The sequence below is a fragment of the Podarcis muralis genome, chromosome 1 (assembly GCF_964188315.1).
Source record: "Podarcis muralis chromosome 1, rPodMur119.hap1.1, whole genome shotgun sequence".
Lineage (NCBI taxonomy): Eukaryota > Metazoa > Chordata > Lepidosauria > Squamata > Lacertidae > Podarcis > Podarcis muralis.
The window spans coordinates 17,909,333-17,921,862 of record NC_135655.1 but is presented as its reverse complement, the minus strand read 5'-3'; the positions used below and the strand labels follow the sequence as shown (position 1 = coordinate 17,921,862).

At 46.3% G+C, this 12,530-nt stretch overlaps 1 protein-coding gene across 5 annotated transcripts in view; it reads right to left on the bottom strand.

Moving 5' to 3' along the window:
• CCDC85C (coiled-coil domain containing 85C) overlaps window positions 1-11,498 on the bottom strand; it is a 182,375-nt gene extending 170,877 nt beyond the window's left edge. Inside the window, exons 1-2 of one of the 5 annotated variants that reach the window (XM_028714087.2) lie at window positions 10,817-11,489; window positions 9,719-10,470 (exon numbers count right to left, since the gene is read on the bottom strand). In XM_028714087.2, coding sequence (XP_028569920.1) covers window positions 9,719-10,424 — 706 coding nt within the window. In that variant the 5' untranslated portion in view covers window positions 10,425-10,470; window positions 10,817-11,489. Of the gene's footprint in view, window positions 1-9,718 lie in introns of all 5 variants that reach the window. The other 4 variants (XM_028714414.2, XM_028714227.2, XM_028714316.2 and 1 more) reach the window with 4 other exon arrangements.
• Between the last annotated feature and the right edge of the window lie 1,032 nt (window positions 11,499-12,530).

The following is a 12,530-nucleotide window of genomic DNA, read 5'->3' as shown; positions in this document are numbered from 1 at the left end:
CAGGAGCCTGTACATTCATGATACGCCATAGTTTGGCTGAGCATGATGCGCCAACAGGCCCAGTGATTTGAAATGGGGATTTCCGGGTTCTGAGCTCACAAGCTTAGCTACGATGCTAAGTGTAGCAATAAAGTAGAAGAAAATGGTTAATAAAACACCTCACATACTAGGAGCTGTGCAATGAAAAGGAGTGGAACCTTTCGTATTTATATTTCTCATGTCCTTGGGGAAAGGAGGGAGCAGATGCCAGTCGCTGCTTCTTCAAGAACTCTCAGGATTGTTTGAGGGAGATGCCTCACAGATTTTGACCTTGAACGCTGCTATCAGGTTCTTTCTCAAAACATGTTTACACTCTCAAAACACGTCTATTCTTTTTCTAAGAGGATGTCAACCTGCAGCCTGGGCACTTTGTATTTTTCTAAGCACAGCAGAAAAGAAAAGCAGAGAAAAGAGGGAGTCAGAAAGGTCTAACACCAAGGCACCTGCCGTGCTGAGCTACAAAATGAACAAGGAAGCTGCCATATACAGGACACAGACCATTAGCTCATTTGTTTCTGCATTATCTATATGTACTAGAAGTGGCTCTGCAGGGTCCCAGGCAGGGACCATACCCAGCCCTTATTTGGAGACGAACAGGCGATTGAATCTTCTGCATGCAAGGCCATTGAGCTTCACTTCCTAACAAAAAAATAAACACTTGCTTTCTCCGATGTCTACTGGACAACCCTTTCAATACACATTAAGAAGGTGGCATGTGAAAACATGCCAGCTTAAAACATGAAAGTAAAACTGGGCCCTGATTTGTAACAGTTGGCCTTGACACCAGACTTCTGGGTGGGGTCAAAACTGTAGAGTTTTTGGAGGGTTTCTTTTAGCTCCAAACTCAAGAGTTTACTCTCCCACCAGCAATGGTAAAGGTAAAGGTAAAGGGACCCCTGACCATTAGGTCCACTCGTGGCTGACTCTGGGGTTCCGGCGCTCATCTCGCTTTATTGGCCGAGGGAGCCGGCATACAGCTTCCGGGTCATGTGGCCAGCATGACTAAGCCACTTCTGGCGAACCAGAGCAGCGCACGGAAACGCCGTTTACCTTCCCGCCGGAGCGGTACCTATTTATCTATTTGCACTTTGACATGCTTTCGAACTGCCAGGTTGGCAGGAGCTGGGACCGAACAACGGGAGCTCACCCCGTTGCGGGGATTTGAACCGCCGACCTTCTGATCAACAAGTCCTAGGTTCAGTGGTTTAACCCACAGTGCCACCAGCAATGGTATGAGTCCTAATGGAACTGCTACACACTGCTTTTGCTACAGCAGACTTTTCAACTTCAGTACAAACAGCAAGGATAAGAGGCTACATTTACATATGTGAAGGCTTTTGCAAAAAGCACTTAGGATGGACTACACAGAATACTGATGCTTATCTGAGCTATTGAAGTTCTTAAAAAACGTACTCAGAGAAAGATCAGGTTTAGAAGGAAACCCAGGAATGATGCTGAAGGAAGAATATGAAGATAGCTGTCTCAACTCTCAGCAAATGAAACCCATATCCAGGACTTATCACCAAGCTGAACGCCAATAACCATCCACCTTTGGGTGTCTGAAGCTGGATGTTTGGAAAACAGAGGCCTCCGTACCCAGGGGGTGGGGGGGGGGTGGGGAGAAAAGGTTGGCTTGCCGCCAGAGAGTTCCTTCCCACACAGGCAGCCAAGAAGTGGGAGGAACTGTGCTCACACACATGAGCAGATTATAACAAAGCTCAGGCAATCTATTGTTCGCAGGGCAAGTTATTCCAATAGCGTACCCAAATGGAGAGCCGATTCACAAAACACTTTTCAGTGGGGCCAGCTCGATTTGCATTCCAGCCAGCTAGTAAAGTGTCTGCACTACTGCTTCGCCACGCAGCAAACCACAGGTTTTGCCATTCACAACATTTCACCAAGGAAAACGTGAGCTTGGGGCCAATTGCAGCATCTTAAAAGTCGCACAAACATGGCACACCAGTTTTACGTGCCACAGGGTATGAAAGCAGGCTTCAGACTTAAGTCTCTTTTATACAAACGCAAGGGACTGAAGGCCACAACAGAGCCACCCTTTTCATTTTTGCTGGCAAGCAAAATTTCTATTCGGTACAAGGTATACAGGCAAAATTATGCACCCTTGTACATCCTGGTTAATTCCGAAAGAATGTTCCACACATACTTGAGGAGGCAGAATTTATAGAGCAGTCTGAAGATGATAATGATAATAAAATAATCATCATCATCATCATCATCATTATTTGCACCCCGCCCATCTGATTGGGTTGCCCCAGATAGTCTGGGCGGCTTCCAACAAATGTAAAAGCATAATAAAACACCAAACATTAAACACTTCCCTATGCCCTGGAACTCAGACGTTTTGACTCCCTAATGCCACAAAAGTGATTGTTCTGGTTTGCGAACGTTCTTTTGGAACCCAAATGTCTGACGGGGCTTCCGCAGCTTCTCATTGGCTGCTTCTGATTGGTTTTAAAACATTTTGGAAGTCGAACGGACTTCCGGAAGGGACTCCATTCAACATCCAAGGTACTATATATGTATCTCCTTAACTTCTGATGGGAGGGCATTCCACATGGCTGGCACCACTACCAAGAAGGCCCTCTGCCTGGTTCCCTATACCCTCACTTCTTGCAATGAGGTCACTGCCAGAAGGCCTTCGGCACTGAACCTCAGTGTCTGGGCTAGACAATGGAGGTGGAAACGCTCCTTCAACTATACAGGGTCGAAGTCGTTTAGGGCTTTAAAGGTCAGCACCAACACTTTGAATTGATGATAGTACCTGAACCCCACTATGAATACATATAGAATTATCTTATCCCCCAGTCAGTCCACAGATCCCTTCTACTCAGTATTGTCTACAATAATGGGCAGTGACTCTCCAGGTAGGGATCCTTCTGGACCTACCTAGAGGTGTTAGGGCTGAACTTTGAACTTTTCATATGCAAAACATGTGCCCAGACACTGAGCTATGGATATTCCATTGTTCCCAAGATGTCTCCCATTTTGGCACTTACCAGAGTTTAAACTAAAGGTTGGTAAATAAATGAAATGAAATACTCCACGTTACGGCCATAATATGGATGATTCAGCATAGGGCAACTTTCCTGCAGCAGCAACAGCCCCACAAGAGATTCAGCCTAAGAACAGACCATCACTTTCTGCATTTTTACCCCTCCCCAAAGCCGCACATGTGTTTACTGGAGGAAGTACCCAAAGAAAACTACCTCAGCAGCAATTTGCCTTCCCTGTGCCAGACTTATTCGTCTCTCCCGTCTCCGTATTCCAGGGGAAAGGAATTCAAAGGAGCGAAATTGCCAAGTGATTTCTCAACCCCCAGAACCCTACAACATAAGGGAGGGTGGGGTAGGTGGCTTGATAGCCTAGAGGGGAAGCTTAGGCAAGTTACCACACATGTTCCTGTTGACGTCAGTGCTTCCCTGGAACCCAACAGCAAAGTGCCAGTGCTCCCAGCTTAGCAGAATAGGGGGAATTCAGAGGGCTGATGGATCCACCATAAGACTGCTTCTCTACAGTCTCCTTATGAAGATGAGACAGACACTTGGGCCTATGCCTTGTGCCAGGGGACTCACCCACTGGGAGGTTACGCCCCCTGCCTCCAAAGGAATAATATTTATTTTTACTTCATTCGCAAATCACTCCACCCGAGACATCCCAATGCAACCAACATTTCAAAGCATCAAGGGGAAAAAACACAATTTCAATGTGTTTTTTTCCATGATAAAAATCTCCAGGAAAGATTTCCAATGTGTAGGTGCCACCACACTAAAGGACCTGTTCTTGCACTTCTTGATGAAATAGATATCCACAGGAGGTCCTCTCTCCTGCAGACCACAGCACTCAGTTATGTAGAGGGGGAAAGGCAATCGGAGCAAGGAGACATTCAGCCAGGCCTCATCAATCAGCCAGAGAAGGACCAGCTGCAAGGAGCTGGCTTCCTTTCTCCCTGCCAGAAATAACACTCAGCTCCAGCTGCCATTTGCCCTGGCATTGTGGAGCTAGAGGGAAGCATATTTGGGCCCCATCTATCAGCCAGGTGAGCTATGGATTGCTGGACCATGGCTGTGTCCAGTTTTGGGGTCTCAATCCCCGCTATTAACACAGCCTATTCTTAAGTCACCTTGAGAATCATTCAACTTGATTGAGTACTCACAGCTTGCAAAATTGTCTGGGAGATTAAGAGGCAATACCACACAAAGAGTCAATAAAGACTGGTCAATATTCAATGATTATCTCAAAATTTATATAAGAAACACAAATCTCCTGACAGATGTATAAATAAATCTAATGAACAGAGAAATCAGATGAGTAAAAAGACGTAATTATTACAAAAGATAAAATAAGTAGTATGAATTGTGCATAGATTTAATGAGCGACAAAATTACACAATGAGACTGGTTGGAATTCGATAATGGTCAGTAGGTAGGTAGAAGGGGTGGCGAAGGTGAGATATATGTTGTATGTTTTGTATGTAACATAAGTAATGTAATGTTAAGTGTATATTGTTTTGTGATATATTGATATTTATAATATAATAAAAAAAAAATTAAAAAGAGAATCATTCAACTGAAAGGCTGGGTATGGATACTCAAAATTAGAACAAAATGTAGATTATGAGGACTGAGGGCTGAACTAGATTGCAAGAAGAATTTTATGGAGATCACAAGCCAGCACAGCAGCACCTAAATTCAATCATCAAGTCTTGCTGAGCTTGTGCAAAACCTCTCTCTCTCCATCAGGGTGGAGGGCCCTGTAAATCCATTATTCAGGCACAGCCATACCACACACACTTAAAACTGGTTTGATTGAAAGAGGCTTAGCACCACTCATCCCAAGGCGGGACTGGAGAAACCTTTTTACCGCAATCTGTCGGAGGCGGCATGCCAGCCATGGGTGGGATCAGAACGAGAGCAGAGTCTGCAGTTTTTCTAAGACAGAACTCCTGAAGAACTGGAGAATGCTGGGAACTGTAGTTTCCTCTTTGAGCTCTTTCGCAGAGCCACAACACAGTTGATTGGGCGGTACATAAAATGCCAAAAATAAACAAACTACCATTTCCTTTGACAGGTTAGCAGAGGGAAGTTTTAAATAGGAGCTTTAATGCCATCTTGTAGAAGTACTGTTATCAATTCCTATTGGCAGTGTGTAGACAGCCAAGTCTCCCAGGTTTTGTTAGGTGTTCTTGTAACTAGCATTGAGAAGGGTTTAACAAACAAGCAATGCCCAAATGCCAGTGGCTGTTAAGGACAGTAGCATTGTGGGTAATTGTTGACTCCTGTAAGAGACCTGCCACAGCAGAGGGCCATTCCTTTAGTAATGGGACTCTTGAGAGTCTCATGGACTGCAAGAAGATCAAACCTATCCATTCTTAAGGAAATCAGCCCTGAGTGCTCACTGGAAGGATAGATCGTGAAGCTGAGGCTCCAATACTTTGGCCACCTCATGAGAAGAGAAGACTCCCGGGAAAAGACCCTGATGTTGGGAAAGATGGAGGGCACAAGGAGAAGGGGACGAGGTGGTTGAATGGTGTTCTCAAAGCTACCAGCATGAGTTTGACCAAACTGTGGGAGGCAGTGGAAGACAGAAGTGCCTGGCGTGCTCTGGTCCATGGGGTCACGAAGAGTCGGACACGACTAAACGACTAAACAACAACAATACAGTGTATTCTCCCATTTCCTGATCAGGAACTTTTTCCAGTAGAGGGGTCATATCTCCTTCTCAGCAATCTTCTGGGAGCCGCATGCCAGTGGTGGGTTGAACCAGAGGGAGGGCAATCATGCGATTTCTACCTCTATACCAGCAGTCCTGCCTTTGCCTGCCCTGCCACCTCTATCCTGGCAAGTAAGAAGCATAATTTGAGTTCAAGGACACATTCCAGCCTGGCAAAAAACACTTATGGAATCATAGAACTGTAGATTAAAAAGGGACCCCAAGGGTCATCTAGTCCAACCCCCTGCAATGCAAGAATCTCAACTGAAGTAACCATGAAAAAAACTCCCATGAGGGAGAGTCCACCACCAGAGTCCAAGGGAATCTGTTCAAGTGTTGAACAGTTATTACTGCCAGAAAGTTCTTCCTGATGTTTCTTATAACTTGAAGACATTGGTTCAGGGCCTACCCTCCTACTTGAGGAAGGTGCAAAACACAACGGGTGAGGGGTTTGGCTTAGGAGGGCCTGTGGCCTAGAGTGAGTCCCAAGGGCCAGACAGAGAGGATTGTGATTATCCATCCCTTCCTCTCCATCCCTCCTTTTTTTACCTCAGCTATTCCAGCCACCTTCTCTTATCACACCTCAGTTCCCTCACAACTCCACTGCAAATTATCCACCTGTCTCATCACTCAAACACCAAGCGAATGCTCAGCTTCAGCATGAACACCACGCACTCATCTAATCCGTGGCCAGACCCCCTCCCCAGTTTTCTGCCCTTATTTCTCAGTCATTTGTACCTGGACCATCAGTTGTTCAGGAATCCCATTCCTACACGCCCAAAGGCCTATTAAATTATTCTGCCAGGTTTTGTTCTTGATTTCCGTTGCCTTGATTCAAGGAGTTCCTTGGGATGCAATTGTGGTGTTATGCTCCTTCTTCAGTCAAAGTGTTTATGTAGCACTAACTTTTCCATTAAAAACCCTTATTTAAATTTTGTCTGGAGAGTATGGTTTGGATTAAATCCAAGTACATTAATCAGTGGTGTACTGGCAAATAATTGAAGCACAGGAACTCTTCATAACTATGGATTGCCTTAGGTTCTCAGCAAGATTGAAGGCAAGAACATGTTTGAGGCAGGAGAGAAGGTCTTTTCAGCTCCAGAGGCCAAATCATTATAAGGATTGGCCTTGCAGGCCAAATCTGACAGGTGTATTACTACAAAGGTTGGCTACATGAGTGTGAGAGGGAAAATTTCTAGGCCACTTCTTGTCATCTTAGCCACAATATCCACTACTTATCAATTCACACAGCATTATTCTTAACAAAACTGAATTGCTTTTGAGAAGATGTCTTCTGAGCACACTTGCCTATCTAAGCACACTTGTTTGGCAGTCAAGCCCCAATTAAATCAATAGCCCATTTCACATACAACGCTAAGCCATGATTTAACATTGAAAGAAGGAACCACAGGAAAACTGGGCTGGCACACTCCTCCATCCATAGCATGGCTGTGAGAAGATTAGAAACTTCTACTTCTGTTTTAAATTAAGCACAGTTTAGCGTTATGTCCAGACCCTAAACTGTGGTTAATCCAATCTACAGACAGAGAAACAAACCAGCTTTGTAAAACTTGTTTTGAAGCTGTCTTGTTTCCACTAAACATAGCAAAGTCTAACCACAGTTTGTCAGGGTTTGGACACTACAGCAAACTGCGGTTAGTCTAAAAAAGAACCGGAAGTTTCCAAATTCCTCCTTGGGGCAGCAATGGAGGAGCACTGCAAACACAAGGTCTTCTGTGGCTCATTCTCTTAATAATATCCCATAGGGCAGAGGTAACCAATGAGATGCCCTCCGGACAGGGGTGGACTCTGGTGATATGGCACCCTCAGCGACGACAAAATTTGGTGCACCCTCCCAATATTTATTATTTTCATGTGTCATCCCTCTTGCCTTCTGTTCTGCAAATGCTCTCAAGTGCACTGGGTCATAGTTGCAGCATCTCAATCACCCATCTAACCAAGGCCCGTATAAATATAGGTGTTGCTGTTGTTGTTTGGCAGCCCCTCAGCTCAGCACCCTGTGACGGGAGCATCCTACACCATTATAAATCCTGTGCCACTCCAGATGTTATTGGCCAATGTTCAACACAAAAGCAATAGCACAAGCCTAACACAGCTGGCAAGGCTTACTTCCAAATATAAAAGGTTAGGCATCAGTCTGCTAAGATTTGAAGGGTATTTGCACATGCATTAACTATAGTGCTCAGTGCCCAATGCCCTACATAACAAATTGAAAGGTTTGTTCAAGTGAGGACCCCAAAATCCACCTCTTATCCTACAATGCCCAATATATTACCCATGGCTTTTCTGTTTGTATAAAGTCCAGAAAGCATGTGGCCAGACTGAGTGGCTGCCGCATCTCCATCAACTACTCAATCCTTGGCTACTCAAAGTCTGAACACCTTTCAGAGATGATATGCTAAGTTTTATCTGAACCAAATTTGGCGGCTGCAGGCAAGGCGATAAGGAGGATAGTTTTTCACTTGGCAATCTGATGCGTGTAACATTACAAAGGCACGTGCGCGCACACATTTCGTCCTACTGTCAGCATGCTAACCAAGTTCCCGTACTCTGCTAAGCCCTCGAGACAGAATGAGCTCAACATGTAGGCAGATATATAAAATAAGTATGAGATCACATCAGCTTTGTATCAGGGTTTAGCAGAAGTGACTCAGAATATTTATATGGATCCAATCACCGAAGAACAGCAAATTAAGCACACAAACACACACACAAAAACAAAACTACACATACACTAACCAATATTTTTGGCACAGATATTGTTCAGCGAGAGATAAAATTGCAAAGACCTAAGAATCAGCATTTTCATCACCACCTTACAGATGAGGACTTAAAACTGCCATCATCGCTATCCCTGCTATGCTTTCAGTGGTGCTCAAACTATCAAACAGGTAACAGGAGAAAACTAAACATTAAAGGCTGAAGGGGAAAACTTTTTATTTTATTTTACTAAACACTGTTTAATTTAGACCCTCCACACAATCCATTCATTTAGCCTTATAATGGAGCAGGAGGGAGAATCACAACTTCCACTTCAATGGCACAGCTAGCGAACATTTTGCAATGATGCATTAGTATCAGCAGCAAAACTGTTCTGCACTCAACCAGCCATAAAAGAAACTGGGTTGTTGTTTTTTAAAACAATCAGATCCTCAATACCGCTATTTGGGACCCAGCATTTCGGCTACCATTGCCTGACCTGCAGTCATCCAGATCTCGTATGCATCCCTGTGACATCTTCTGTCCCAAAACGCGTTTTCTTACATGCTAATGAACTGAACCTGGCAAAAACCCTGGAGACAAGGGACCTGTGTCTGTCTATTTGTTTGTTTGTTTTGCTGCAGATGGTGAAGCCTAGACAATAGGAGGCCAGAGCCTTCACTCCTGCCCAGGAGACTCTGTGGAGAAGCAAGAGCACACCATAGCCAAGCTTTCTGTTAGCACAGGAGCCAAGAAGCAGGAATTCCTAAATGACAGGCTGGTACCACGAACAGAACAGCTCGTGCTGCTGTGTACTGGGGTGTGTGTGTGTGAAAGTGTCACAAGAGACACAGGTAACACAATGACTGCACCTCTGTGCTAACTGAGCACAGACACCTGGTTCCATACTTATAACTATTTTTTCCTGAGCTATACTCTCCCAAAAAAATATGCGGTGAAAAATGTGGGGTGGGGGGTTTTCCTTAACCACCCAGATTGCTAGCATGGCTGGGCTGTTATTATGGGTTAACTTTAACCTACGTAGCGTGACTTCTGTTAAGCGAGTTGTAAATCAAGAGGACAGGTGTCAGGTTGCAAGACAGGATCAACAGGCCTCAAACAAAGCCAAAAACCCACAGGTGGGTTCCCCCTTGGACTGATCTTTAAGCTTCTTGCTATTTCCAATGCACAGAGAGAGAGAGAGAGATAAGTGGATTTAAAGAAAACTTACCATTCAGTCCATTAGGGATGCTCCGGTGGTGAAGCGGTGCAGAGAGGTCATCCATAGACCTGCGGATAGCTCCGGCCTTGTTCTCAACAGGCTTGTGATGGTGAAGATGGTGGTGATGGTCTGGGCTCCCTGCGCTGCCAGTGCTGGAGGTACTGCTCCCATCTCCAACATCCCTGGTTCCAGAGCCCCCGTTCAGGTTGGTGAGGCTGGCTTGGCTGTCTATCGAACTCCGAGAGCCTGCTCCGTTCCTCTCTTCGTCCAACATCAGGACAATCTCCTTCAGCTCCATGTTCTCCCTCATGAGGGAGTCCTGCTTAGCCTCCAGCTCCTTCAGCTTCTGCTGGTACATCCCCACCTCCTTCCACATCACGCCGGCCGTGTGCCTCCCGAACCTCTGCCATTCCCTGGACAGCTTTTTCCCCTTCTGCCGGTCATCGTCCAGGAAACAGCAGAGCTCCCTCAGTTCGTGGTTGTCGTCCTGGAGCTTTTGGTTCACTTCCTTCAGCCCCCTGATCTCATGCAAATGAATCTGGAGCCTCTGGTTCACGTCCTTGATCAAGTTGCCGTGCTCCACCATCAAGTTCATCTTTTCGCTCTCCAGTTTCTTCAGCCTCTTCACCAGTTCTTCCTTGCTGCACCTCAACATGTCCTCTTCCGTCACTTTGCTCAGGTCTTCCTTGGACCCTTCCACAGAATTCTTTGCCATGTTTGTATAGAGCCACTTCTACTTTTACTCCTTTAAGAAAACCGCCCTTCACAAAAATTAAATAAAATTGTTTTTAAATTTTTTTTAAAAAAATCCTTCAGGTCAAAATGTTTTTTAATGCAACATCTTGGAGGGTTTCTTTTTTTAAAAAAAACAACAACACAAACACACAAAAAACCCCCAGTTCACTATAATTCTTCAGGGAAGAGCACAAGAAGGAAGAAGAGCAAATCCACTCATTTCTGTAAATCGCATTCTCCTGCCTACAACTCCCATGCCTTAAAATTCGACGCCAAAAAAATAAAAAAAGCCACACAACCCAAATTAAAAAAGGATCAGCTCCGAAAGCTCTGTAGCTATTTTTTTCTCTCCAAGTGAAGCAATCAACTTACCAGAGGTTAATCAAAACCACAGCAAGCCGCGCAGGAGCGGGGGGGGTGGGGGGCAGTTGTTGGCTCGTAGATCAACCTGCTTTAGGTCTTTGCCCGTTTCACTTGCTCCAACATCGCTGCCACCTCGATCCACCCTCTGCAAAATAAAACAAAAAAAATCTTGCGCTAGGGGCACTGAGCGCGCATCCTCAGCGATCCAGCCTCCTAGGAGCCCGCAGCAGCTTGGAGAGTTATAACAAAACGAAACAATACTGGTGAAAAATTAAGAAGCAGATCCCTTCGCCTTCGTTTTCTTCGCTTTCAGTTCCGAGGCAGGATGATGTCAGTGCCCTTCTTCTGTCTCTCTCTTTTTTTGGGGGGGGGGGTCAAAACTGCATTTAAATTTCACGGCGAGAAGGTGATGGCGAGATGGGGCGGAGGGGAGAGCATTCCTTTAATGGAACAGGAGAGCCAGGGGGAGAGGGAGAAAGAGAGCTTGAAACGAGGCGCCGCCTCCTCGAGGGGAGGAGAAAAGGAGGTGGGAGGCTCCGGGAGGAGGAAAACCTGGAATGCCGCTGGAGAAGAAGCGAGAAATAGGAAAGCGAGTGCGGCGGAGATCGAGAGAGAAAGAGAGCTCTGCAACCGCGCAGACGCCCCTCTCCCCTTGCAGCGCCCTGCTCTCAGCAGCCGCCGACCCCTGCATGCGGGCAGATGACGGAGCCAAGCTCCTCCCGCTGCCTCGCGATGGCCCAATCCGGAGGACCCTGGGCAAAGGCTGCTTCTCCTCCCTGCCCCTAAACCCGTTCAGGTTGCCTTCCCTTTCCGCCCCGGGGTCAGGTTACCGGGGAGAAGCGGCGCTGCTGGCGCGCCGCAGCCAATGAGGCGGCGGCGAGGGCGCAGTTCGAAAGAGCCAGGTGCGCAAAAGGGAAAGGTAGACGCGCGGCGCGCCTCGCTTAAAGGGGCCGCGCGCGCGCCCCTCTCCCCCACCCCACCCCACGCAGCAACCGGGAGCATCAGCAGACAAAAGGAGGCTCCCCCCCCTCCTGATCCTTCTTCCTCTCTTATTCTTTTCTCCTAAAAGTCACCTCTAATCCGCGCCCTCGAACCCAGAGCAGGGAAAGGATCGCAGGCAACCGTGCGCCACGGACCCAGAAAGGAGCACAACTTGGGAAATCCTCGATTTGTTGTGGCCCCAGCCTCATTTTATTTTTCTCATTTCGTGTTAATCGGCTCGGGAATTTCTTTGGTCTGTGCAAGCGGGGAAGATTGGGGGGGGGTGTCCGTTTTGAGGACGGCGAATGGAATGGTTAAGTTTGTTGGGTGGGCATATTTTTGGGTTCAGATCGGATGGGAGAAACAGCCGAGCAGGCAGAAATTGGGAGCAGTGTGGGGCTCCCAATGGGGGGGGGGCGGGGTTGTAACGCGAGGGAAGGGGCGCGCACCCGCATCCCACAGGATAAAAAAAACACCCAGGGGGTGTCGGAAACGTGTCTACTTTCGTGGACTTTGGTTCAGCGTCAATCTCACACGCCAAGAAGCAAAGCCAATAAAGGATTTTATTTTTATTTTTTTAAAAAACCACCCATAAATGTGTTCTGGAGCTTTTCTCTGTTTTTTTTTTTTTTTTTTACATTAAAATAAATTTCCTTACATATTTCTCTTTTTCTTCTAACCAGACCCAAGTAAAGGTTTAAATACAAAAGGAAGGTACTGTGATCCTTCTGGGGTTCCTCCT